The 26,673-nt window shown below is 34.2% G+C and overlaps 1 protein-coding gene, 1 non-coding gene and 1 pseudogene across 2 annotated transcripts; 1 reads left to right on the top strand and 2 right to left on the bottom strand.

The window, feature by feature from the left end:
* Positions 1-431: 431 nt before the first annotated feature.
* On the bottom strand, positions 432-550 carry LOC129307561 (U5 spliceosomal RNA). Its single transcript, XR_008592449.1, has one exon. It is a non-coding gene; the product is annotated as a U5 spliceosomal RNA (small nuclear RNA).
* A 2,150-nt stretch (positions 551-2,700) lies between these two features.
* LOC129307247 (3-dehydroquinate synthase, chloroplastic-like) lies at positions 2,701-6,494 on the bottom strand. The gene is made up of 8 exons (XM_054948150.1): positions 6,001-6,494; positions 5,590-5,740; positions 5,337-5,504; positions 4,980-5,206; positions 4,315-4,438; positions 3,518-3,580; positions 3,269-3,412; positions 2,701-3,169 (listed from the first exon to the last, which is right to left on the bottom strand). Exons 1-8 carry the CDS (start codon positions 6,345-6,347, stop codon positions 3,038-3,040), a joined length of 1,356 nt encoding a protein of 451 aa, XP_054804125.1. The 5' UTR covers positions 6,348-6,494; the 3' UTR covers positions 2,701-3,037.
* A 10,148-nt stretch (positions 6,495-16,642) lies between these two features.
* LOC129307114 (probable protein S-acyltransferase 23) lies at positions 16,643-25,562 on the top strand (annotated as a pseudogene).
* Positions 25,563-26,673: the final 1,111 nt, after the last annotated feature.

Here is a 26,673-nt window from a genome sequence, read left to right on the forward strand (position 1 = left end):
TTTAATAAGTTTTCATTCTTAAAAATAAGAACTATTTTTAATAATTTTTTTAATATTTAATAAGAGTTGAAAGATGTGAAGTTGAATTTAATGAAGTGCCTATAAATAAGAACAAGATTAATAATCTCTATATACCTAAAATTCTCTCTCCACTGGTAATTTTAAAACATAAAAAAAACCTTCAGCTTTATGACATCTTCCTGAACATTTATCAACTTTTGTTTGATCATAAAAAAAAAAAATTGGAAACATGAAAAGCATCGCTGATATTTGAAGGCAATAAAATACATCAAAAAGAATCTTCCAATTCAACTTAAATCTGTGACCCGTATACCAGATATAAAACTGGAAAAGCTACTTCTCCTAACAAGACGAACACCACAACCCAGAAAACTACATTAACGTATAATTTTTGAACTACGAATTGCAAGAGACTTCCAAAAGGAAAACCCCTCTCCAAAAATAGGCGTATGCCGCTTTGTACGGCGAGCACACGGTATTCTTTAGTAAAAGGCGAAAGAATAGTTCGCTCTGTGCTCACCGCACGGCTCCGTGCTTGAAGACTTGCTCATGCGTGGTTTTATATAGTGGGGAGAGAGGTCACGCTTCTATTTGCTGGTCGATGTGGGACTTCTCTGCAGCCTTCAATGCTTCTCACATGTTATCTCTCTCACTCACCCTTTTTTTTTTTTTTGGTTGGATATTTTGACCAAAATACTGTATGATGTTTAGATGTCTGCCTTTTGTAAACAAATATTTGCCATTGCTTTGTGCTTAAAAGAAAGTGCACTTCTCTGCCCATATCCATTTGCTTGAGTTTTTCAATCAAAACAGATCTCAATAGAGTCAGGTAGGGCAAGCAAACGAAGGGGGGGAAATTATTATAAGTACAGCCTCACTCTGATATAAACCGAATAGAGAATGATTCAAACTCTATACTAAGCACACATACTAAACAGAAGAAGATCCAACAGTGTTATACCAAAGAAAAGGACTCACTTCCTTGCAATATAGCAAACATGATAACAATGATGACTGGGATATACGGAGCAGGAAAGAACTCATTTCTTTCCTCTCTAATATACTAATCTGAGAAAGATCCTATATACTGAACAGAGAAGGAAAGAAACAGCGATGTGTCACATTGGAAAGGTCTCAACTATGATGATAATACGAAAGTAGACGACATGGGAGTTTTCTGATACGAAAGCAGTTTAGCACAACACGACATGTTTGCTTTTGCTTCGGAAGCAACATATCAGAGAAGAATTCTTTCTTCTTTGAAATATGTCCATCTGATTCTATGACCAGGTACATAACTAAACAGACATATTAAAGCCATTGTCTCAGGAAAAGAAAAAAGAGTGTCATCCGTTTGACCTAAGATGAATGTGTCTGTGTTTGTGGGTAGAAATTTTGAAATTGTGTTGTGCACATTCAGTTCATAATGCTGATATCTGCATGAGATTCTTAGAAATGAATGACAAGTGTCAAACAAACTTTCAAGTTTCATTTAGTTTCACTTGAAAAATCAGATTTTTCCTAAATTTGTGAGAAATTTTTATCTGTATCATTAACAAAGAAGAAGATAGAGGATAAAAAATGGGAATACAATTTCATTACATCAGAAATATATCTATATAGATGCAAAAAGATATGGATCAATAAGAAATGACCATAATTTAAGGAAACTTGTTCGATTAAGCATTCATTCAAGTTACCGGTACATCAACAATTAAATATTGCAAAATATTCAAAATAACAAAAGAAACACAATCTGGTGCATAGATTTGTATCAGTTCAGCAAGCAATCTTCATCACTCCTCCTTGGTAGAAGAGCTACGCACAACTCCAAGCTTGTCTCTAAGTTCCTGAAATCATTTCTAGTACTACTGTAGTCCTTTGTTAAAAATATCAGCAGCTTGTTCTTCTGTTGAACAATGCAACAGCACTTCACGTTCCTTTTCAGCTTCTCTAATGGCATGATATTTGATTTTAATGTGTCTACTTTTTCCATGAAAACACTGGATTTTAACCATTGCAACAGCAGACTTGCTATCACACAAAATCTCTTAACAGCTTCTTGCTTAAACTTCAAATCATTCATAATTTTCCTCGGTCATAAAGCTTGATAAACAGCAGCAGGTGCAGCCATCTATCTGCCTCCATAGTCAACAAGTTTTATATCTGAGAGTTTCCAAATATACAAAATAATTATATATTATGGTTGTATAAAAAAAAATCCTTCTACTGACTGTTATTCTGTTCGTGTATAAATTGACGCTTTACAATTTTCAAAAGCATACTCACTCAAAAAATAGACATGATTATCAAGAAAAACTATATTTTAGCTTTTTATTTGATATTGGATGCTACTAACTAATTCGAATTTAAGCAATACATTGAGCCGAACTCCAGTATTTCTTTTAGAGTGATTTTTTCAATTCACAAAATTTAAACGCATGACCTAACACATTGGGTACTGACTCCTTGACCCAACCGCCATTGGTTATGTTTAATCAATCAAATTCTCTCAATTATTTCACAATAAGACAATTATTTTCTCACCATTCAAAGTTTCCAACACGGATAACCCTAAATGGATTATTGAATAGATGATTTATAGTCATGACAATTGACAAAATGTAAAGAGACATCAAGAAAAACATTGTAGTTTATAGGAAGTCACGTAACAAGATCTTAGGGTAAACGGTATTTTTAAACAGTTTATTGTTGATAAAGCCCAATAGTATGATGATATCTTACAGACTTATGAAGCCGGCCTTAATAAATAGGACAAGGCTTGCTGAGAAACGATAAATAGAATCAGGTGCTCAAAACTCTCGGAGAAACAAAAGAATTTGATCTACTCAAATAGTAGTCATTGACCATGCCTTAATTTCTAATATTACAACATAGGGAAAGACTTTGCCAATGCACCACGAATGACATAAGGATTACATGAAGAAAAGCACGCTACACTTGCTCAAGAATTGCATGAAACTGGAACATAAAGAACCAGGCTCCAGGCATAAGATCAAGATTTACAGAATTTGCATAGTGTATCGTCAAGGGCTTTTCTGTCATAATCCCCAGTAAAAACACAATTGCCTAGAGGACCCCTTAGAAGGATAAGCCTTAGCAACCCATCGGCTACCTTCTTATCTACCTGATAGAACGAAACAATTAAGCCTTGATCATCACACAGACAAATAGAAGTTTTTAATTTTACTTTTCAAATCAAAAGAATGAAACGACAGCCTCTTACCGCCATTACTGACTTGAACATATCCACGGTCATATTTTCAGGAGGGGTTGTAGGTAGGTTTGCCTGCTTAAGAATGGCATGAACTCGCTGCACAATAGAACCATCAATCCAACCAAGGCGATGTGATAAATCAACAGCCATTACCTGTGTTCATTGACATACAACGTTCGTCAATAAAGATCCTGACGTAACAAGAAGCTCATCTGCCCAAAAATATGAGAATAAAAAACAACTGTGAGAGTCAAGTACCATGCCAGCTGCAACAGCCTCTCCATGAAGCCACTGTCCATAGCCAACTGAAGTTTCTATTGCCTAAAATAACAGCCACGTGAAGGAGTATTTAATCAGTTGGAGAACTTATCCTGATAAGATCACGCACAGAAAATTTGTGTGGACAAATATGATAACACAAATCTGAAGCAGCAAACAAACACATACTCACAAGACTATCATAACGTTAAATTTAAGAAATGTAGAACAGAAAATTTCAGAAATACCTTTTTTTTTTTTTGGCCCAGGGTAGAGTTAAAGAGGAAATGTTAATATTAGCAAGTTTCAATACAATGTCTCCCAAGAGGGAAAACATAGTATTTAAAACAACACGTGTCATTTTAGCATGAGAAAGGGCATCGTTCATGAATTAAACACCAGAGGCTACCCCCATAACAAAATAAACAGGTAAGATTCTTTCATTTCTATTCTTAAAAGTGCATATTAAATGTAAAGCAATATATGCTGAAGGGGAAAATGCTAATATAAGCTTGTACACCATCTTGAATTCTACTTCCCCACCACAGACCCCAGCCTCCATTCTTCTCTTAGTTTATAAAAATGATCCATGCCTCTGATATTGTCTTCAATCCTTCACATTTGATTATTTGTACAACTTCATACTTTGATTCACAAAAAATATATATATATATAATAAAGATGAAAATAATTCATGTCAGCTCAATGAATTAGCCTATAGATGATATTGACAGCACCAACTCAACTGTTTGGAAATCTGAAACAAAAACAATCACAAGTGAAATGAAAGCACTCACATGGCCAAATGTATGGCCCAAGTTCAATGTGGCCCTCAGTCCACTTTCCTTCTCATCCAAGGACACAACCTCAGCCTTGTTTTCACATGATCGCTTTATAGCATATGCCAGTGCACTTGGGTCCCTGCATCGGATATTAGATTTTATGAACAGGAAGACTGGAAGAGGGTATATGAGTTTATTGAAGTAACAAAAAGCAATACAGCTCAAGAAAGGGATAATAGTGTAAAGATACAAGACCCATGTGACTCGGGCCAAAAGAGAGAGCTGACGAGATGCAGCCAAAAGAGTGTGAAGGTTAGTGTTTAGAGGTGTGAAGAGTTTAGTGAATGCTTCTTCTCTGATGTTGTTCTTCCTCTCCAATCCAACTATTGGAAATTTCCTTTTCTGTTACTCCTTCTGCTGTAAATTTTTATGACTGCACTAATTCATGGCTCTTGATTAATTCCATTAATACATTTAACGTGTGTAATTCTTCTATGCTAGGGCAATCATAGCAAAAAGTTCCTTCAAAGTCTACATATTTAAGCCTAATTTCCACAAGACTAGCTGTCATAACTCATAACCCAGGAGATGTTATTGCCTTGCGGTGCAAGCTTCATGGCATAAAAGGAACAAATACTGGAGACTGCAAGCTTATAACAATACTTAGATGATGAATTTACCTCGCCATCAATGCCTCCATATTTTTCTCCTGCCACTCAAAAAATTTTGCATCCCTGATGAGCCCGTACTTTATAACTTCAGCAAACCCTGATGCCAGTTCCCTATCTGGTAATGTATTTAATGTGTCTGTGTCTATAAGCACACACTGAGGTTGGTAGAAAGCACCAATCAGGTTCTTTCCAAGAGGATGGTTTATCCCAGTCTTGCCACCAACTGAAGAATCAACCTAGAAAATTATGCACAGACCAATGCAAAAGAAATAAGATGCTGAGATCAGAAAAATCAACATCAAATAAAAGAGGGCAAGCAGAAATCTGGGTGACATAAACACGAATATTTTAGATGTGATGCTAGACCTGAGCCATAACAGTTGTTGGAATCTGAATAAAGTTAACACCGCGCAGGAAAGCAGCAGCTGCAAAGCCACACATGTCACCAATTACACCACCTCCAAGAGCTACAAATGTGCATCGCCGGTCCAACCTTGACTCAATGGCCTTGTCAAACACTTTCATTAGAGTGTCCTAGCAGTTAAACAGGTAACCACTTTTCATGCTCGGGCCTAGGGAGAAGATTACACAATCCCCAATCTAAACATAATAGACCTACCATATCTTTGTACTGCTCACCATCTGGCAAAATGACATTCTCAACGGAAACATTTGGGTTTCCTCTTGTTAGAGCATCAACAACTTTGTCCAGATACAATGGTGCAATGGTATTATTAGTGACCACAAGGACCCTCTTTCCATGAACATGCCTATTGGATAAGCATTAACTTCTAAGAACATCTTAACATAACACCTCAGAAAATGGAAAATAATCGCTTTTAAAAATACATTAAAGATGCACACAAAATTCCTCATTTTGTCCGTACAGCTTTCTATCATTTTGGTACACAGAAAGCCCAACCGATCCTCCGTACGGATAAACTAGAATTCGGTCTACAAAACGGCAACGTTATACACATGGGTCGTGACTGAAATGAAATTTAAAGTTCGGTGTTCTTATTAGACATACCTCTGGAGAAGCTCAGGTTTATCAAGCAGCCCCGAACCGATATAAATCGGATAGCTCCGATTGCCCAGGTCGACCTCAACGATCGTGGGAACACCAGGCTCCGTCTTTGTAGCAAACTGATCCATAACTTGAGCCGAATTGGCGCATACCCTTAGGCTCCTATCTTGACCCATGCTCGACACAGAAACCCATTTCCTGTTCAATTCGACAGAATATCTCGGAGACAGGAATTTGGAACTTTGAAAGCAATGGAGGTGAGAGAAACTGGTATTGAGTTTTGAGGCTGTAGAGCTCGTTGTTCGCTTGGAAGAGAGAGAAAGAGCGAAATGATTGGCGGTGGATGCCATAGGCTTAGCTTAGAGTTGAGCACAGAAATGAAAGGAAACAAGGCGGAGTCTCCTGGAGGGTTGGTGAGGAAGGTAACATGTTGATCGTGGTTGGCCCTTTTTGTGGAGGATGGATGAAGAAGACCAATGGGTTAGGTGAGGAATTGAGGCAGGAGGATACTGGTATCGGAGTACTTGACAAGACGGGTCGGTAGATTCGGTTGCTAAATCCCTTCTCGTGCCCAAAATTTGACGGGAAAATTCCATTTTTAACACTTAAATCTAGATGTATTTGAAAAATTAAAAAATATTTATTTTAATGTACTTTAAATTTGGTATGTTGTATAAATTAAAATTTAAATGATAATTTACTTTGTTTTAGAATTTGTCACCGTAAATTAAAATCTACTATCTAGCAATTCTTTTTGCAATGTATTATTTATATATACATGCATGCATACAAACATACATATATATATATATATATTAAAAAATATAAGTCAAAAATTGCCACTTGAGCATCCCCAATCTAAACCATATGTCATTGGTCACTTTTAAGGCTTTGAGCACGTCCAAATAGGTAATATACATCTGATTTATCAATTATATATACAATATAATACACAGATATACAATTGGCTTATAAACTGCACGTTACATACTTTTGAGAAAAAATTTCATTTTTCATTCTCAATCTCATACAAGGCCATGTTTCACATATATATCTCACATATTACAAGCCATAACCACATACATTCAATCACTAGCTCGCATGGACATTCACACCATTTATACACATAAACACACAAAGGGGCTATGATTTTAAAATCACACACACACATAAAAATATACACTCACATGTTATGCACAAGTATTGATTTCCATGATAACTTATGTAACACTTGCCCCGAGTGTTATCCAAAAATCACACAAGTCAAATAAACTAAGTGTGGTTAAGGAGTTAATCCTAAAACCAACTTAGGAAACAAACCATTTAAATCACTAAGCAAATATACGATTGCAAAGTAAACATTTAAAACCTTAAAAAAAATTATAGGTTCTACCTATAGCGCACGGAAGCAAGTTAGACAAAAGAAGGGTAAAAATATGCTGTCATGACAGCATTAAATTGCTGTCATGACAACCCTCCCGGTTCAACTTCTAGGAGGCGCCGTTCCGCCTTCCGATCTCCGATCGAAGAAATTTTAAAGCTCACAAGTCACATTCAAAGGGTACTATAAGTGTACTAAATTTTAAAAAGATCCAACGGTCAGATTAAAAATTAGACATGTTACAAATTTAGTCAATTTTGCTGTCATGACAGCATGAAAAGCTGTCATGACAGCACTTCCGGACCAACTTTCGGAGTGCACCATTTCATCATCCGACCTCTGATCGGAGTGATTTCAAAGCCCACATGTCACTTTTTAAGAATACTATTAGCATACCAAATTTTAAAAAGATCCAACGGACGGATTGAATTTTATGTAGGTTACAATATAACTACTGTAGCTATCATGACAGCAATTTAATGCTGTCATGATAGCACCTCCAGACCAAATTCTGGAGTGCGTCGTTTCTTCGTCCGATATCCGATCGATGTGATTCCAAATCCCACATGAAGCTTATAAAAGGTTTTACTTGTGACCTAAATTTTAGAGAAATCCAACGATCGGATTAAGATTTGGACACTCAGATGCAAAAGTGCAGCTTTTTGGTAAAAACCATTTTCAAAATTGTCCAAATCTCATCCTAATGGTCACAAACCTGTGGGAACACTTTGGACACGTCAAATAAGATTAAAAACACCTGATAGAACATTCAAATGATGGAAAACCCCCGTACATCAAAATTTGACCACCTGGGTGCCATTTCCTAAAATGGACCATAAACCCCCAAAATGCACAAATCATACAAGGGTGGTCACAAATCAATCTAAATACCATGTATTTATATAAATACATATGCTAAACATTTTCACTTGGCTCAGAGCTCTTTGTGGGGCCCACGCACCCACTCTCTCTATCCAAAGTGTATGTTTGCCCATAGCACACCATTTGCAATGCAACCACTTTACATTTGCTTATAAAATCACATATATATCAAAATAAAAATCTGCTTGTAATAGAAACTTGGTCTACTAAGTAAATCCATTAAAACCACACACCATAACCAAGTTTCCTAGCCACAAGTCTGCAAACAGACAAAAATTCATACACAAGCACACAATCCACACATATTCACATACACATACGTAATCATATCCTACTGGCACCCTAATCTTAAATACATTACAATATATTTGCTCAAAAGAAAGGGGTTGCAGTTCTTTACAAATCACAAGCAAACCTCTAGCTTTGCTCCTTTCCCCGTCCACCACTGGATCCTTCACCTGGACCTGGAAATATTGAAAAGAAAGGGGTGAGACAACCACAGTCTCAGTAACAGAGAAATCTACATTGATTATTACAAAGTAAGCCATAATCAAATAAATGAATAATAAATTCAACATAGTATATAATTTAGCCATTTAAAATGTATGAATGCATGACCTAGGCCGGTATGGCCTTTTATGACCAACAGAATGCCCCCTGGCACTCTTTAACTCACAGGTAAACCTTATACCTACTTGTACCTCCACAGGCACAAAACATAATCTAAGGCATGATCTAATCCACCGAACCGCCTATGCCCCTTCGACGTAAATCCTGAGCAGTCAAAGCTAACTCCCTCCCAGAGCTAGCCCGACTTACTCTCCATGTGAGGGCTACCTTGGCCTAAGCACTCAACCTCACACTTCATATGTCGGATTCTCTCCCCCACTGAGAGGTGTCGAACACTCAATACACTAACCACTTTAGTGCACTGAGCCCACAATACGTAAGACAACACTAAGTACTGACAGTGTGCCATAGAATATTAAAAATCCACACCTTCTCATTGGTGAACTCCCACCGAGATCATGCCTTTTACTCTTGTCTACTTTTCCTGAGTATTGACCATTCAACACTCTAAAGTAGTATAATATTTATAAATCTCATTTCCATAAAAACATTGTTATTAAACAATTAGAAAACATATTTGCACTATAATCAAAGTAGTATTCCATAACCCCTTATAAAGCACATTTAATCTTTTAAAACATGTAATGCATGATAACTAGTAATATTTATTCAAAAATAGCTAAAACAAAGTAATAAGAAATATAAATTCCCCTGTTACCTCAACCCTTTGGTACCAAAAGGGTTCTCCTTGTACAAAATAGGGCTCGGCTTGTTCCTTACTTCTCAATAAGTTCCACCAACAATTTTCTACAACATATAAGTGATCCACATCACTTATCATGACAAATAGCATTAATGAAGACTATAACTCATACCACACAACTTAGGTCTATGAGTCATAATCCACCCTAATGGTCCATATATTAAACCAACCATTCACATAGTATCACTTAACCATCAAAACCATTTATTAGCCATCACTAGGCTAATTTTCAATTTATATAATTTTTTATCAATTAAAAACCTTCACTTAGTGTCACCAACTTTCACTATTAGCTCTTATAATGAAAACCAAACCTTAATTTAAATCTTATTGGGCTCAAATAGCAAAATTATAACTAAATCAATAAGCTTAAACCATTGAAGAGCAAAAACCCAATTTCTCAAGGTTATTTTGTGCCCAAAACACCTCTTTTCATCCAATTATCCACTCAAAACATTAGATCACTATATAGAAACTCAAAACATGCTCCCTAGGATCCAAAGAAACAAAAGCTTATAAGAATAAAGCCTTTGGGATCAAAATTCAAAAATCTTCTCTTCCAAAAATTGAAGAAAATCAAGAGAAAGAGAAGAGGATTGAAGTAGGGAGTTTACCTATCGTGTAGCCGAGCTCGCAACGGTCGCAAAGACTCCTAAATCCGAGCCTAACTCCCTTTCTTTCTCCTTTCTTCTTCCCCTCTCTCTCTCTCACGTGTTTCCTTTCTTTCCTTGTTTTCTTTTCTGCGTTTCTGGTTTGGTTTTCCTCTTATAAAAGCTGATCTAAAAGTTTGGGGAAAATTACAAGAAATGGCCCAACATTTTTTATTATTGCACAAAAGCCTGGGTCAACTTTGGTAATTTTTCCCATAGTTAAAAATCAAATAAAACAAAAATTTTGTTTAGTAAAATTCAAACTCTGGGCTTCTATTAAATTATTCTAAATTTTAATTTAATTATAGATATTTTATTTTATTTTTATTTATTTTTTTTTAAATAAATTTGAGTCTTAAAATTTTTAGGATGTTACAACTTATACACACAACTATTACTTGTATATAAATTCATTACATTGATTCTTACAAGGCTTAATTGAGAAATCTCTATTCTCGATCTGGTTCCTTTCCTTTCGCATCACTATCACCAAAACTTGAAAAAATATAAATAGCCACGAGTGAAATCAAAATATCAGCAACCAATATAATTTATTTAATATCTATTACCACAGATAACCATGCCAAAGTAACAAAACTAGAGTAATAAGAATTATATATCATACTATGTAGGAATTTCATCTTTTCAAAACATTTCCATATAAATAATACACTAACATGATCATCTAACCACCGAATCTCCAATGCTTCTCGATATAAAACTATAGGCTTTACTGAATCAATCTCTCATTGACCCGAGCACACTTTCGTTGGTAAAAATACCAGACCAAAAGTAATTTATTCTACTTACAGACTATGATTTCCCTTATCACATACTTATGATAAAGGTATCGTTGACTCCTAACTACACCCTAACGTGCACTAAGGAGTTGCTAGACTATCCCGATATCCCATGGTAACAATTCCAATATAATGTTGTACTGGACTACCTATGGTTTTAGGCCATATAATGCTGCACTAAATATCTTATGGTGCTAGCCTGACTATATAGATTTTTTCACTCACATCTCCACATACACACATCCTCACATATCCTAAGTGAATTCCTACCCCCTATGATCATGTTTTTTACACAATTATCTCGATTCCACACTTTCATAACATACATACTTTCATACATACATACATATATACATACATACATATGTATATATAATATCAACTAAAGTCAGAAATTGACAAACTTTCCTTTTACAAATCTAATTTTTATGCTAAAATCATTCATAATGCTAAATCATGCACAAAAACTAACAAAATCACAATTTCACAATTATATTATCACTTCTACACAGTTATAATAGTTAATAAAAATAATAAGTTATATCATTACCTCAACCCTTCTGCTTAATAGAAAGGGTTACCTGTGTTACATTTCTTTTCTTAAATCTCTTTCTGCTATGTATGCATTACATGCTAAAATCTATACAAAAGTGGTAACCAAAGTCAATTTCATTATTGATAAAGGTGCCAACTATAACAATTTAACACCTAATTGCTGCCACTACCTCTATTCATACTTGTTCACATGTGTTATGGCCAATTATCATTCAATACCAACACTAACCTTTATCTAGCCCAATTTCTCACATTACTCTCTTTTTAGATTAAGTTAAATCGAGCCTAAAGTTTCAAAACTTTATCGTCTTGACTCAAACTAGTCACAAGGTACTAGTTTAGTCTCAGAGAACCTTTCTATTATTATAAGGTAAAAAATCATGTCTTTAAAATTTTTGAATTCAATTTCTCACTAGTTAAAACTAAGAAAAAATATGATAGAATTGAAGATTAAGGCACTATAAAACTTACTCGATAAGTAATAGGTTGGAAATGTTCCTCTTTCTCCTGAAATTGAGTGCCTTAGTAGAGCTCTTTCTCTTCTCCATGCCAAGACCTTCTTTTCCTCTTTTCTCTTTTCTTCCATGAGTTGATACACGAACTTATTTATCAGAGTTTTGCACCATACACTGCGACACACCCATCTTTTACTATGGCATGTGGCACAGTGAGGGTAATCCTTACTATGCTCACACGCTCTACTTCAAAACTTCTTTCTTCCGCTCATATTTGCTCATATAACATCCCAATGAATTAATATAACATTCTACTATCTAGAATACTAATTTCACATTAAATCACTAATTCATTTCGTAATCAGTAATTAATACAGGATTACAAATTTGAGATGTTACATCTTCTCCTACTTCAATTCATTTCTTTCTTTCTCATTAAGGACAATGATGTCTTTTTGCATACGAAAAAAAATTGCAAGAAGGGCTCTTTGAGCTTGCAAAAAGTTTTTAGATTGTATTGGACCCTAAAAGCAAATTTTTTGCTTTGAGATTCTCCTTTTATTTGATGGTATTATTTTTTGTTGAGAGTTATCATGAATTATAATGTTTTAGATGACAATTATTTTAACCTCTTTTAAAATTTAAAATTTGTTCTTAACTTAATATTATGTAAAAATAATTAATAGATGATCATATGTAATAAAAAAATTACTAGTGATTCTATTACTAGTTTTATAAAAGATATATTTTAAATGATAATAATTATATTTTTTCAAAAAAAATTATATATTTTTCAAAGTAATATTTATAAAAAGCTTTTTCAAGTTGATCGGGCCAAACTTAGCCCAAACACAGTGATGCCCGGCCCAATCCTACCTAAGTGCAGCCCTAGTTATAAGGGTTACTTTAAGGAAATTTTTATGGAGTTGCAAGTGGAGTCCTTTGCTGACAACTTGAGCACGTTTAGATTTCAGTTGGGTATAATTGACTATAAAAATAATTAATTAATATGATTAATTTTGATTATAATTGATTATATTATAATTCAATTTATTTGGATATTATTTTTTGAAATTAATTTGAACATGATTGAAGATATTGGGTGATCTAATTAGAATTAATTTTAGCTGTGCAAATTATCATAAAGGACATTGTTTTTCAAAATTAAATTATTGATAAAGTTGTATATAATATTATTAAATTTTTAAATTTTATTTAAAAAGTAAAATATATTATTTAACTTATATATCTAATTAATTATAGAAAATGATGGGAAAAATGTTCACAACATTTAACAGGACATCTCTATCACTTTACTTCTTGACCCAATATTTCTCCCGTTCATTTGTACTACCCATTTTGTGATCTTGCTTCTTTTATAAACTAAATAAATAATTGATTGAGAGAAGTAGGGGTATTCACAGGACGAGATGTAACTGGGACACCCCATCCCGTGTCCTGTCCAGAAAAAAGATCTAGATTGAATTTTAATTCCATGTCTCGTCCTGTCTTGAAAGTCATTCTGTCTTATTAAGAGTTGGGACAAGATTGGGACGTCCTGCAGTCCTGATAAATGGAATAATATTGAAGAAAGGTCTTAATAATAACATTTATTAAAATTTTAAATTATATAATTTATTAAGTTTAATCAAAAAAATACAAATATATAAATCACAACAATTAAAAGTCAATTATTGAATTATATTAATTATAACTACACATTATAATAGAAAATACAAGTAATTTTTATGCTATAAGAGTAGCAACAACAGGTAAATCAAGCACAATATTAAATCATTGTTCTTTTACTTTAATGGAGATATACTAAGCTAATTATTTTTTTGAAAATAGAGCAAGAAATACATTATAAATAAAAGTTATTAAATAGATAGATATAATAATAAATTATATTAATATAATTAATATATTATAAAGAAAGATATTGCCATGTTTACTCCATACCATTAAAATTATCAATACAAAAAAAACTTTAGTTTTAAATAAGAATTATAAGCATTGAAATTATAATTAATATAATTAATATAAGTGTAAATTATATTAATATAATTAATATATTTAAAATAAAAAATAATATATATAATATTTGGGATGAGACGGGATGTCTCGATGGTAATCTCGTGTCCCGTCCCGTCTTGAACCTTTTTCTTGTCTCGTCTCATAAAGTCTCATCTAAATTATTTTCGAGTCAAAGCAAGACCCGTTCTGATATGATTGAGATGATACTGAGTCAATTAGGAAGGGTCCAAGTTGAATACCTCTAGAGAGAAGCTACCAGCCCGTAGCTTATAACAAAATGTGGCTCAAACTTTAATAATTAATTAGCAACAATTTACGGTGTTTTGGCATTTTTCACTGAAACCATGGTTTTCCTCCAAAAAATTGATTAATTTTGCAATCCAAATAGGAAGTAAATATTATAAGTGGTAGAATGACCTTGTTTCCGCAACCCACAAATAATAAGTCCAAGTGGCTTTGAATTGTTTCTCCTATCTCAAGCTAATTTTTGTTGCTCATGGGTGGGTCTGAATGAGTTTGTAATTACTCATAGTTAAACTTTCTCAAGCTCCTGCCTCCTGGCAGACACATGTCCGAACTTGCTCATGGATAAAATATTAACTATTAGGTTAAAGTATACATTTAGTTCTTTAATTTTATACAATATTTTATTTTAATCTCTTAAATTTATAAAGTATTTTTTGAGTCATTTAACTTTAATATTATTAGTTTTATCCCAAAAATTTTTTACATTAAACTTAAATATTGACAAAACATTTTTAAATATTGATATAGTAAATTTAATTTTTTTAAAATAATAACAATTGGTATAAAATAATTATTTAAAATTAATAATATTAGAATAAAAATACTTAAAAGATACTTTATAAAATTAAAAGATTAAATTAAAATTTTATAAAAAACTAGATGATAAAAAATATACTTTAGCCTAACTACTAAATTCTCAATTCCTTCCATTAGCTTATAAAGTACGTACTTTCTAGATTAACTCGTGCCATCATTTCTCTGCATTGAAAATAATAAAATTATGTTATCCAAAATGATAATAACATATACTAATCTGGGGCCTCTCCTTCTTGAAGGGGGAAAAAAATCCAAGGCCTTCATCTCAAATAATTTTTTTAATGTATACTTGGTTGACATATGAAATAAAAAATTATTATCGAAACCTAATTATAAATAACCATATACATAATGGTATTTTTTATTTTGTACAATTTTTTTAAATATTTTTTCCCAATTTTTCTATATATTTTATTGATTTTTACTGAAACTCTGAGCAATGAGCACTGATGCCATGTGCATTATGGCTAAGCTCAGCCATACTCGTATTCAGATAAGCGTAATCATCTCCAAATCACCTGATGTCTTGATCGGCCGCTTCTGTTGAAACTTGAAAGTTGAAAGAGAAGGCTTTTCTTGACCCCAAAAATAAGAAAAAAAACACGAATGAGGAGCCTTTGCACGTAAGAATAAGCAGTCGAAAGAGAAGACAACATAACAAAAGATGAACAGTGGGCGGAACAGGGGAAGCTTTGAACGGAAGCTTCTGCGATGTCCCCAGAGATTCTAAATTCCTCCCTCTCTGTCTCTCCAAAAGCAATCACCAGGTAGGTCTAATTTTGACCTTTTCCTGAAAACCCTTATCCTATTAGCTAGGGCTGTGCAGAAAAACCTCAAACCCGGTCTGTTTGGTCCGACCCGGTGTGACCCGGTCCAACCCGGTCTTGAAAAATTCAACCCGAACAAAAGACTGGACTGAACGGGTCAGACTGCACTACGGGTCAGACCAGACTAGAGACTGCTCTTCGGACCAATCAGTCCGACCCGGTCCAGGTTCTTTTTTTAATATTTAATATAAATAATTAATTATTTACAAAAAAAAGATCTTACTTAGTTGAGCCCAGTAACAGTACCCTGACACCTCACGTGCATGCTTCAGACTCGGTCTCTGAACTCTGAAGTCTGATAGCCTCATTTGTCATTTCTCCATTTCTCCATATCGCATGAAAATATGATTATAGGGTAATTTAGACACAAATAAAATACAAGAGACAAAAAAAATGGAAATCTTACATTTATAATAACAAAATCTCTAACTAGCTCTTTGACACTTGCAAGAATAAAAAACAGCAGTAATATTTATAGGTATTGAATAGTATGACACCTTTTTTGTACTTCATATAATACGCGAGAAAGATGATTATTTATATTAAAAACTGAAAGAAAGAAACATAATTAATCTCATAACAAGGATCATGTGCAATTAAATAGTGCTTGCTTTGAAACTCAAACGGTAGTAAGCTTATGATATTGATACAAGTGAATAGGAAAGGGGATATGAGGACCTTTTTTTTTTTAAGAGAGTTGGATTTAAGAAACTGGACTGGTCCAGTAACCCGGTGGACCAAGTCCAACCCGGTCCAGGTCCCGGGTCCAACAAGACTAGACCAGTCTTTGGACTGAAAATTCTAACCCGGTCTCCATTCAGACTAGACTTCGGGTTGACATCCAACCCGGTCCAGTCCGGTTTTTGTGCAGCCCTACTATTAGCCTTTCAAATTCTGTTTTCCTGTCGAATGCTTTAGCCCGAATGGCTTCGTCGGAGATCGAGGTGGTGTCATCGGACTCTAAAACCCCGAAAATTTCCGATGCACCTCTCGTTGTAGACGTGTTCTCTGCCGTATCTTATGGGGACTTTGAGAAATTGAGGTCGTTTGTGGAACAAGAAGGTGCCTCCGTTTCTGTGCCTGATTCCAATGGCTATTATGCTCTCCAGTGGGCATCCCTTTACAACTTTCCAGATATTGCGCAGTACATCATTAAGGTGCTCCCTGTTTTCTAATCGTTTTTTAAGTAAGTGATAATCCGTATGTGAGCTCAACGTTGATGACAAAATATTGGGCTTGCTTTGAAATTTTGAACTATTCACTTTCTTATGCATAAATAAGGGAATTGTTTTTTATTTTTCTCATTTTCTATTCCATGGTAAATAGAAGCAACTGTTGTAACTGTAATGGTGTCTGCGTACTAAATTGTTTTTCTGACAAGGTATAGATAGGTTATGTCGCGTGTTAACTTACGTTTCCCCCCCTCTCAACTCTATATGTCTGTCACTCTGATTCTTGAAGCACGGGGGCGATGTCAACGCTACTGACAACATGCAACAGACGGCACTGCACTGGGCGGCAGTTCGTGGTGCAACTACAGTGGCAGATTTGCTCTTGGAGAACGGTGCTCGGCTTGAGGCTGCAGATTTACATGGATACAGGGTATTATTTTATCTTTTGCACACATTCTTAGAGCGGAGGGATTTGAAGAGACGTATCTGCTAATTGCTTAGATGATATTTCCATTTAAGTTTTGATCTTTGGAGAAGTCGGTTGTTTTATGTAACTTGTTCCAGTTATTTTTATTTTGATTGCTTAGTCTTGGAATTGAATATAAAAGATTGCTTATAAGCACGTCAATAAGATGGAACCTGCTCGATCAGTATATGTTAGCTATATTGTTTATTGTATGGTGCAGGCAGTTCACGTTGCTGCTCAATATGGACAAACGGCTTTCTTAAATCACATAATTGCAAAGTACAATGCTGACTTTGATGCACCCGATTATGAGGGATGGAGTCCTCTTCATTGGTATTCTATCAAGCTCGGATTGTTATGCCTGGTGATAGACATTAGTGCCTTGTTGATATATATACATGGCTCCCAATGTTGTTTCTACCACATCTAATCTTGTTTAAGAGAAACGTGACCTGGTGGAAAATTCTATTTCTCTTTATGTGAGTTACGTGCATGTTGAAGAAACTACTATTTTTTCTTTTTTAATTACAAGGCCAAGCGCTAATGGCTTGAGGTTATAAGCAAAATTGAGCCGGCAACCTTCCACTTATAAGGGAGCTTCCTTGCCGCTATGCTACAAGGGCAGTGGCTTAAAGAAACTATTTCTAAGAAGAAAAAATTATTAATATCCACGCAGATAAAGTTAAATATGACATCATGAAATAAATAGAGAGGAAGAGGGAAAACCCTCCGTAGAGATGTGATTAATGAATGGCTGAGCAACATGAAATTCTTTGTGTATAGGTTAAAATACAAGACAAGACATAAAAGACTCGTTAAGTACTTGCTAATTACAGCCTAATGCAGACACTATCTAGTCAACATTTCATCTAACATTTATGCTGTACATTAACTCCAATACCCCTCCAAGCTCGAACACATGTACTTGGTTGCCAATGTTGTTCTGCCACATGTAGTATAGTTTAAGAGAAATGCAATATATCATGGGTTGGAAAATTCTATTTCTGTCTATATGAGAATTACGTGCATGTTGAAAAATGCTATTTCATTAGAAAGAATGAAAATCTTTGAAGGTGAAATTAAGAATGACAAGATAACCAATGTGGTGCTTTTCTTGAATTTTGAACTTTGCACAAGTATTGAAGCTTTGGAAATTGAACTTTTGTGAAATGCAGATTAAGCATGGTGTGAGACTATTTCCACTGGACATTTACATGTTATTTTTTTATCTTTGTTGATCTTCACTATCTCTCTTATCATTTTTTAGAGCCAGCTCACAACTTAATTAGTTTGACTAAAATGATTTTTGGTTCATTGATTTTATTAATTAATTCTACCACTCTAGGTCATAATGCTAAACCATAATCTTAAACCAGAGAATCTAATAAACATCATTTTCCCTTTGTTTCAAAAATTTGTGTTGTCCTTCTGGTTGGTAAATGCAATGCATTTTTTAATAACCATGGCCGCATATGAATAAAAAACTAATATTGTTGAAGATGTTGACTATCTTCTTTGTTAGCTTCTTGTATCCTTTATTTATTCTTTTAATTCTTCAAACAGGGCTGCCTTTAAGGGGTTTGCTGATACAATCCGATTGCTTCTATTCCGGGATGCATACCAAGGGAGACAAGATAAAAATGGTATGCCAAGCGGATTTAGGTCACTGTTCATTTGTATAATTTCTCAATCGAATTCTCTTCACAATATAAGCCTCTTTTAGTTTTTAGTTTTTGAAGTTGGCGGTCTATTTGATGCTGAGGTGAGCTATCACCTACCAGGGTAGATGTTATCTGTGGTCAGTATTTTATAGTTTCTACTGGATAAACCTTTCAAGAGTAATGGTATCAAAAGTAGAATCATTTGTCAATTTGCTGGTGTAAAAGTTTCTAATTTCTAATGTCTTCCTTCATGTATGTCTACTGATGCATCTGTTTTATCATTATTCTTGTGTTGGGACTATGATTTTGTATTTCAAGATGCTGGAGAAGCACTTTTGTTGCTAGATTTCTTTTTACATTTGATGAAGACTGTTTTATATGAGTGTGAATGCAATAATTGTTTGTTACATTGGAATGAGCTTTTTAAATTATTTATTGAAAAGGGTTGTTTGTTCCTAAAGCTATAGTAACTTAAAGTTATATTAGTCATTTAGTTTTAAATGAGATGGTTCTCAATAAAACTAGTATAGGTTGTACGCCTTTGCACTGGGCTGCAACAAGAGGAAATGCAGAGGCATGCACTGTGCTTGTACACTCAGGCACAAAGAAAGAATTGGTGGTGAAGGACAAAGCTGGATTCACTCCTGTACAGCTTGCACATGATAAAGGTCATCGGCATGTCGCCTTTTTCCTTGTACGTAACATTGTGTTGATGATGCTGTTGGTTGTATATTTTCTCACTAAAACATCATTCATGAGACTTGAAAAAATGTGTAACCGTTATTGCATGTAGTTCTGCTGGTGCATACTCTTGAAGGAGATTTCAGAGATACATTTGCTTTATTTATACATATGTATTTACTTAGCATAGAAGGAAATAAAGGTGTCAAAAAAGAAATTAGGAAATTAATGAGGGCCTCATTTGCATGAGCGTCTAGGCAATGATCTTGAGCAGTGTGGCAAAAAAAGGAAATTTCTGAAGTTGAAGTTTGAAAAGCATCCTTATTTGGTTATTATAACTTTCTGATTTATTGATTATAGTTTTGGTTTTTAAAATTCGAGATGATAATTCAGAATTTAACATTATTTTCTTTGTCCTGGGAATAAAATTCAAGGCTTTTCTTATTTATTATGATATTCTTCTTTTCTGGTTGGGTGATTCTGGTGTTGGGTTTGTTGTAGCAACAAGTGTTAAAAAGGGTCTAAGTGAGGATATCCCAGTATCAGATAGTTTTAACATTAAATGCATGCATCTGATATGCATAATTTGTTAGGGCTTTACTTGGTTTAATCTATTAAAGATGTCTGTTGAACTATTGTAACTTGTATCCATTTACGCGACATAGTTTAGCAGTGTTTTGTAATGCTGTAGGTCCTGGAGAATCATCAATATACTGAAAACTGGATTGCACCAGTCATGTCAACCTAAATACTAGTAAACTGGTACTTAGTTTGGTCCAGGATAAGCCCAAAACTGGACTATTAAAAGGTCAAAAATTGGACTATACTCATTAAAAACTGGACAGGTGCTGATCTGGCTGAAAAAGTTTAAACTATGGGCTTTCAAGAAGCCTAAATTCACGAGCCGTACTAAATGAGCTGGCAATTGAAAAGAATACTTAAGTCTTTACCCCCTTTTGGTTTCTATAGCAACTCCACGGCCACAACCAACTTCCATCTTAAGCTAGCTAATGTGGGGCCTTCACATGTGGTGTTTTTTTTTTTTTTTTCACTCTTCCCCCATCACTCACATTGCCACTAAGGCATAATTTGGTTGGCCAACATCAGATTACTATATCTCAAAGCTGATAATGGTCTTATATATTGCAGTCTAAGCAACAGCGAGCTCTGAGCAACCGCTGGAGAGACAAAATTTGTAATGGAAGGATGAAAGATATTGGTTATGCTCCCATCTTATTTTGTATTATAATCTTGGAAATGTTCCTCTTCATCAACTCAGTTGTTGCAGGTCTTTCAAGGACTCCTTACAAATTTCTACATATTTTATATTATATTATAATTATAATATGTCCTTGAATATTTCTATGATTGAATGCTTTACTCTCTCCCCCCAGGTTCTAGTTTCCAAAGATTACTGCTGTTGTTGGTCTTTGGGCTTGGACAGCTCTTTCTCTGGCAGTTGGTAGCTTGATTATGTTCTATAGGTGCAGTAGGTAAAATTTGAATCTCCTTTCTTCATTTTTTTATCTCTTTGGTTTGAACAGATATTTTACGCTGACTTATGTTCTAAAGGTGCACTGTAAAATTTGACTAGCATGTATTTTGCTTCCTCTTCTTTCCAATTTTGATGTGTTATCTGAACTTTATTATTCAAAGATGAGCCAAAGGAGGATCATGTTTCTTAATCCTTTGCTTTTCTCTTCTTTTTGTGTCGTGGTTGTTGTATGATTTTTTATTATTCTTTATTCTTCTCTTCTTTCTCCCAATTCATTATTATTTTCTCTCTCTGTTTTTTTTTTTTTTAAAAAGACTGGTTCTTTCTGTCAGTCAACACATTACTGAAAATTGTTGTGGGTGATGCACACTTCCTTTTTTTCTACTTTGTATTTATCTTTTGTTATTTGGCTATTAATTTTTGGCTTGCATTATTTAGTGATTTTAAGTGGTTACATCTGCCATGTCATCAAATAACAACACACAAAGTACTGAAGAAAACTGTAACTGGTGGTCATGGTCTTTGCCACTTTAGCAAGAACAAAGAATTATGAGTTGCAGCCAATCACTTGATCTTAGAATCTTTTCATTAACTTGTAGGAATTCCCCAAACTTTCTCGTTTTTACCATGTCAAGTTCTAGAACCTTGAGATGAGATAACTGAAGACATCGATGTTTGTGTAATAGATAGGAGGACTGCTTAATGATTATTGGTAAAGCACCTGTTTCATGTGTATTTGTCTTACAAATAAGAAATTCAGACAGTTAGTTTGCTTGCATTATTTTTTCTCGTGACTTTTCCCAGACATTCATATGATTTGCATTGCCAGATGTTACTGTGCAACAGACTTAATGATACTGCCTTCCAATGCTATCTAATTTTTACCATATATTCTTGGTATATGATCTAGTTTTGCCTAATGTGTTTTAATTTAAAGTTGCTAGCATCATAATTTTTTTTAATGTTATTTACACTTTTGTGCAGTAAAGATCCTGGTTATAAAAACGACCAGGAGACTTAGGTGCTCATGATGATACAGAGGTATGCAATCTCACGTGTAAACTCTATTGTCTATAAAAAAGGTTGCTTCAAATTCTGATGGTCATTTTTAAGAAATGATTTGCACCAGAGTCAGGTTTTAGTGAGATATAACCTTCAAATTATGAGGGTATTTTACCTGAGCATAAGGTCTATGAGGCAGGAAAGATTTGATTATGTGAACAATAGAATTATATTTCATGCAGTGTAACTTATGTAACATCTAGTTATAAGGTTACTTTGATTTTATTTGAACAATCAGTGGATTTGAGAATGCATGATAATTGATATCTTTTCCTTTCATACAAAATCATTGATGCAACTCTGGGTTTTCAGTTGAAACACATGATGGGAGATTATGAGCATTTATCTCTGATATGAACTGTAGTTTTACTATATTATGAACAAATCTACCGGTTTTATTAACTAGAAAATCTGTTAATATTATATTGGTGTTTTACAGGATCCTTTATTGAATATTGACCTGAACAGCTCCTCTGTTTGGACAGGAAATTGGTCTCAACTTTGCCCTACCTGCAAGGTTGGTTTTTTGTTTTTTGGGGTGCATTTGTTTGAGTATTTGATGGAAATACTGACGAATGCTAATTTGTAGTTAGATTTTACTTTGTTAAGAACTCAATTTTAATTATTACTCACTCTGTGCTTTTCTGGAATTGCATCATCAGATAATTCGAACTGTCCGATCTAAGCATTGCCCGACTTGTAAGCGTTGTGTGGAACAGTTTGACCACCATTGCCCGTGGATATCTAACTGTGTGGGAAAGGTCAGGAATCATGGTATTTTAGTTTCCCCCCCACAAGAAAAAATAATTCTTGTGGAGAATTTTAAATCGCTCTTTCTTTTTGAATTTTACGAAAAGGTGGATGGCAGCTTATAGAATCAGGATTACTGTCCTTGTGGATACTTTTTGACTTGGAAATAAGATGTCCTGTTTAACTTTGTCACTCAATTATAAAGGAAATTTTCCTTTTTCCTTTCCCCTGATTTCCAGCCTGGGTTAATATCATAACAATTGTGTATCTTGCAGAGGAACAAAAGGGATTCTTTATTTTTGTTTGCATGGCAACTTTGACATCATTCATTAGCGGTGCTGTTACGGTTCAAAGTATTACTTAAAGATCTCATTCTGCCTTGTCCTACATTGAAATCATATTTTATATTATTTTTTTCAACTTGAAACTATCCTTGCTTCCGTCATAGGAATTTGGACATCATCGATAGGATTGTCCGAAGGAGAAACATGGATCCATCATATGCTAGTACAACATCCCGGTGCTATTGCATTTCTGGTGCTGGACACTTTTATTTTCATTCCTGCTGTAACTTTGACGTCAACACAAGCTTCAATGGTGAGTTGTTAAATCATTACCACGTTACTGTCATTATTATTTTATGCGTAGCATATGTATTTTGCTAATTAGATTTTATTGCATAATGAAGGTACAATACCCTTGATTCACTATTATGATCTTAGATATTTGAATGAAAAGTTGTTCCGGTGTCAACATGGAGACCTAATCTGACCATTTCAACATATATCCTTTATGTTCACTTCAATTTGATTGTGAATTTATTCAGGCTATAGAATTAAAGAAGCCGATCTAAAAAAGCCATCTATCATCTATGAACCTGGACTTAGATAAATAGATATAGAATCAGGAAGGCCAAGTTGAATGAATGCATGCATGACACATTGTTAATCTTCTGATGCCATATAATCTTCTTTTGTTCGTCTCTGATTCTACTTTATGACTACTACTGATATGGTATAAACATAATAGATGGATTGAGCTTATTCGTCACAACTCAACAAAATTTAACTTGGCTTCATGATCGTGACGGAGCCATAGTCAAAGCCACTTGCAAGCTTTGAGTTGAACTTCTCTGCCTCTCTCTCTATCCTAGGTTTCAGATGCTTTGAATCCGGTGGCAACTTTGGCCTTCATGTTGTTGAATTTAGGGCTTAACCAAATTTAGGGTGGGCAGAGCTTAAGGTTGAATAGTTAAAACATGACGCACATTTCTACCCTTGCACTTTCCAAAATATTTTGAAAGATTTGAGTTCAAGATAAACTTTCAGAGACTAAGGTGAACCCGTAAAGAATGTGAAGATAAATTACTTTAGAATAGGACTAAACAATGATCTTGATAGAGAGATAAGACTCCTAAACAATGATGATCTCACAATATCCCGATCATTTATGACTCCCCCTTGTAATATTTATCCTAGTATATTCAACATTGTCCTGAGCCAATATTCAGATTTCAACTTGCTACAGAAAAAAAATCCCATAAATCCTAAATCTAGTAACTGCACCGTAACCCACAAGTCTGCTTCCTGGGAAGGGCCTTTTCAACATTTTCCTAGCACAATCCCTTATTATCTAACACTAAATCAGCTCCTTCAAGCATTGGATAATGATTTCAAGAAACAAGACTTCCAGCTGGTAGTAAATCCCTTATCCATCGACAGCGCTCTTTGTATCACTTAACCTAGGTTTCTTCACTCCTCTTTAGTTTATTTAAATTTCGACTGTTAAAATATTTAGCACAACTCACAAGTCGATTTTCCACGAGACCCTTAGTTGCTTTCCTTCGCAGCATCTTCTAACACAATGAACTGGGGAATAATCTAACTTGTTAAATCTTAAAACATTTTGAGAATGTGGTGCTTGATATAAAATAGTCAATACCTTATCATCAATGAGTTATTTGCTGGGAGTGAAGCAGCTTAGCCTCATGCCAGTCAGTTGAGAAACATTTGAAGTCATCTTATATGCATGTACTGCAATTTATGTTTCTTAAACACCTTAAAGATAAGTAGCTAATGGAAGACCTTTTATGCTTTTGTGCAGATAGCTCGTAATATCACCACAAATGAAGTAGCAAACTCTACTCGATATTGGTATCTTCGTGGTCCTGATGGGAAGTTCAGAAATCCATACAATCACGGCTGTTGGAAGAACTGTTCCAATTTCTTTTTTCGGGGCTATGCAGATGACGATGACATTGCTTGGCCTCCATTAGAGCGTATAGCGTCGACGTAGAACAATGTCCCCTGTGGTATCAACACATGCTTGTAAGATCATTCATTCCCATATTTCTAAATTGGTAAACATGTATATTGCTAGTAATTTGCGGATAGGTCAGTCATTCTCTTCAACACTTGTATGTACATTGTAATGCAGGGCACAAATAAACAGTAACATCCCTTTTGAAGGGCCTTACCGGATTGACATGAATTCTATGAATTTTTTTCCCACTTCATTCACCAGTGGCTTTGTCGTAATATTTTGGCGGGGAATCAGATATATGTAGGAAATGCATTCAATCCAAGATAGGCGAACTGAAGTGAGTATTGACTTTTCGCCTGTGTGTGTGTTTGCACACGCTCGCGCGGGCAGCCACTGGTGACAAAAAAACAAAAACAAAACAAAAACAAAAACAAAAATTGAGTTTAACCCATAACTTCTTCATTAACACTCTGATTTTGCCCATTGATCATTTGTCTTTATACTCATTTTCTGTCCTTGTTGGGTTTTTTTCCCCCACCCATTACGTAATTGGTGGGAAGCTATTTTAGGTTCTGAATTGTATTTTCCGTCAGAGTTTAAATTTGTTGGCCGAAAAAAATGGTTTTAATGTAAGTGGTGTTAAAATCTTTTTGTTATTACTTATTAGGAGTACTTTGGTTATTTACTCATGGTTCAGTTATATTTTGTTTTAAAATGAAAAATGAAAAGTATCATTATTTGCATTTTTTTCACAGTAGATATGATTTTAGGTAATTTAGTTCTATTTTTCTTAAAAAAAATCTTTATTGATTTATTCTATTATTACAACGGTGGTGTTAAAAGGGGTGCACAAAGTTGGATTTCACCTTAACCTGATGCATGGCTCTAAGTGCATATTTGGGCATTGGGCTGTTTGAAGGTTCAATTTGGTTTTGGTATGATGTCTGAAGTTTATTTTAAAAATAATTTTAAAATGAAATAAATTTATTAAACAACAAAAAATATATATTATAATTATTTAAAATGGATTTTTTATAATGATTAATTTAAAGTAATAATTTTACATTGTATATGATTAACAATCATTCATAATTTTACCTGATATAAAGTAAAAAAAAATCAATTTTAAACATTTAAAAAGATTGAAAAAATTAAAATTACAAAAATATGCATGATGAACAAAAATAATATAATACATGAAAAATAAGTAAACTATATTATAAAATAATTAAGATTTAAACCAAATTAGAAAAAAAAATAAAATTACTATTATTTTAAGGTCAAATTGGGTTGTGATTGATTTCAACTCGATGCTTAACCCAACGCCTAGCCTAGATTGCCTGATTGGTTAAAGCAAGACTAGA

Source organism: Prosopis cineraria, unplaced genomic scaffold (genome assembly GCF_029017545.1).
Source record: "Prosopis cineraria cultivar Desert tree isolate PC_DT_omini unplaced genomic scaffold, ASM2901754v1 PC3, whole genome shotgun sequence".
NCBI classification, from domain to species: domain Eukaryota; kingdom Viridiplantae; phylum Streptophyta; class Magnoliopsida; order Fabales; family Fabaceae; genus Prosopis; species Prosopis cineraria.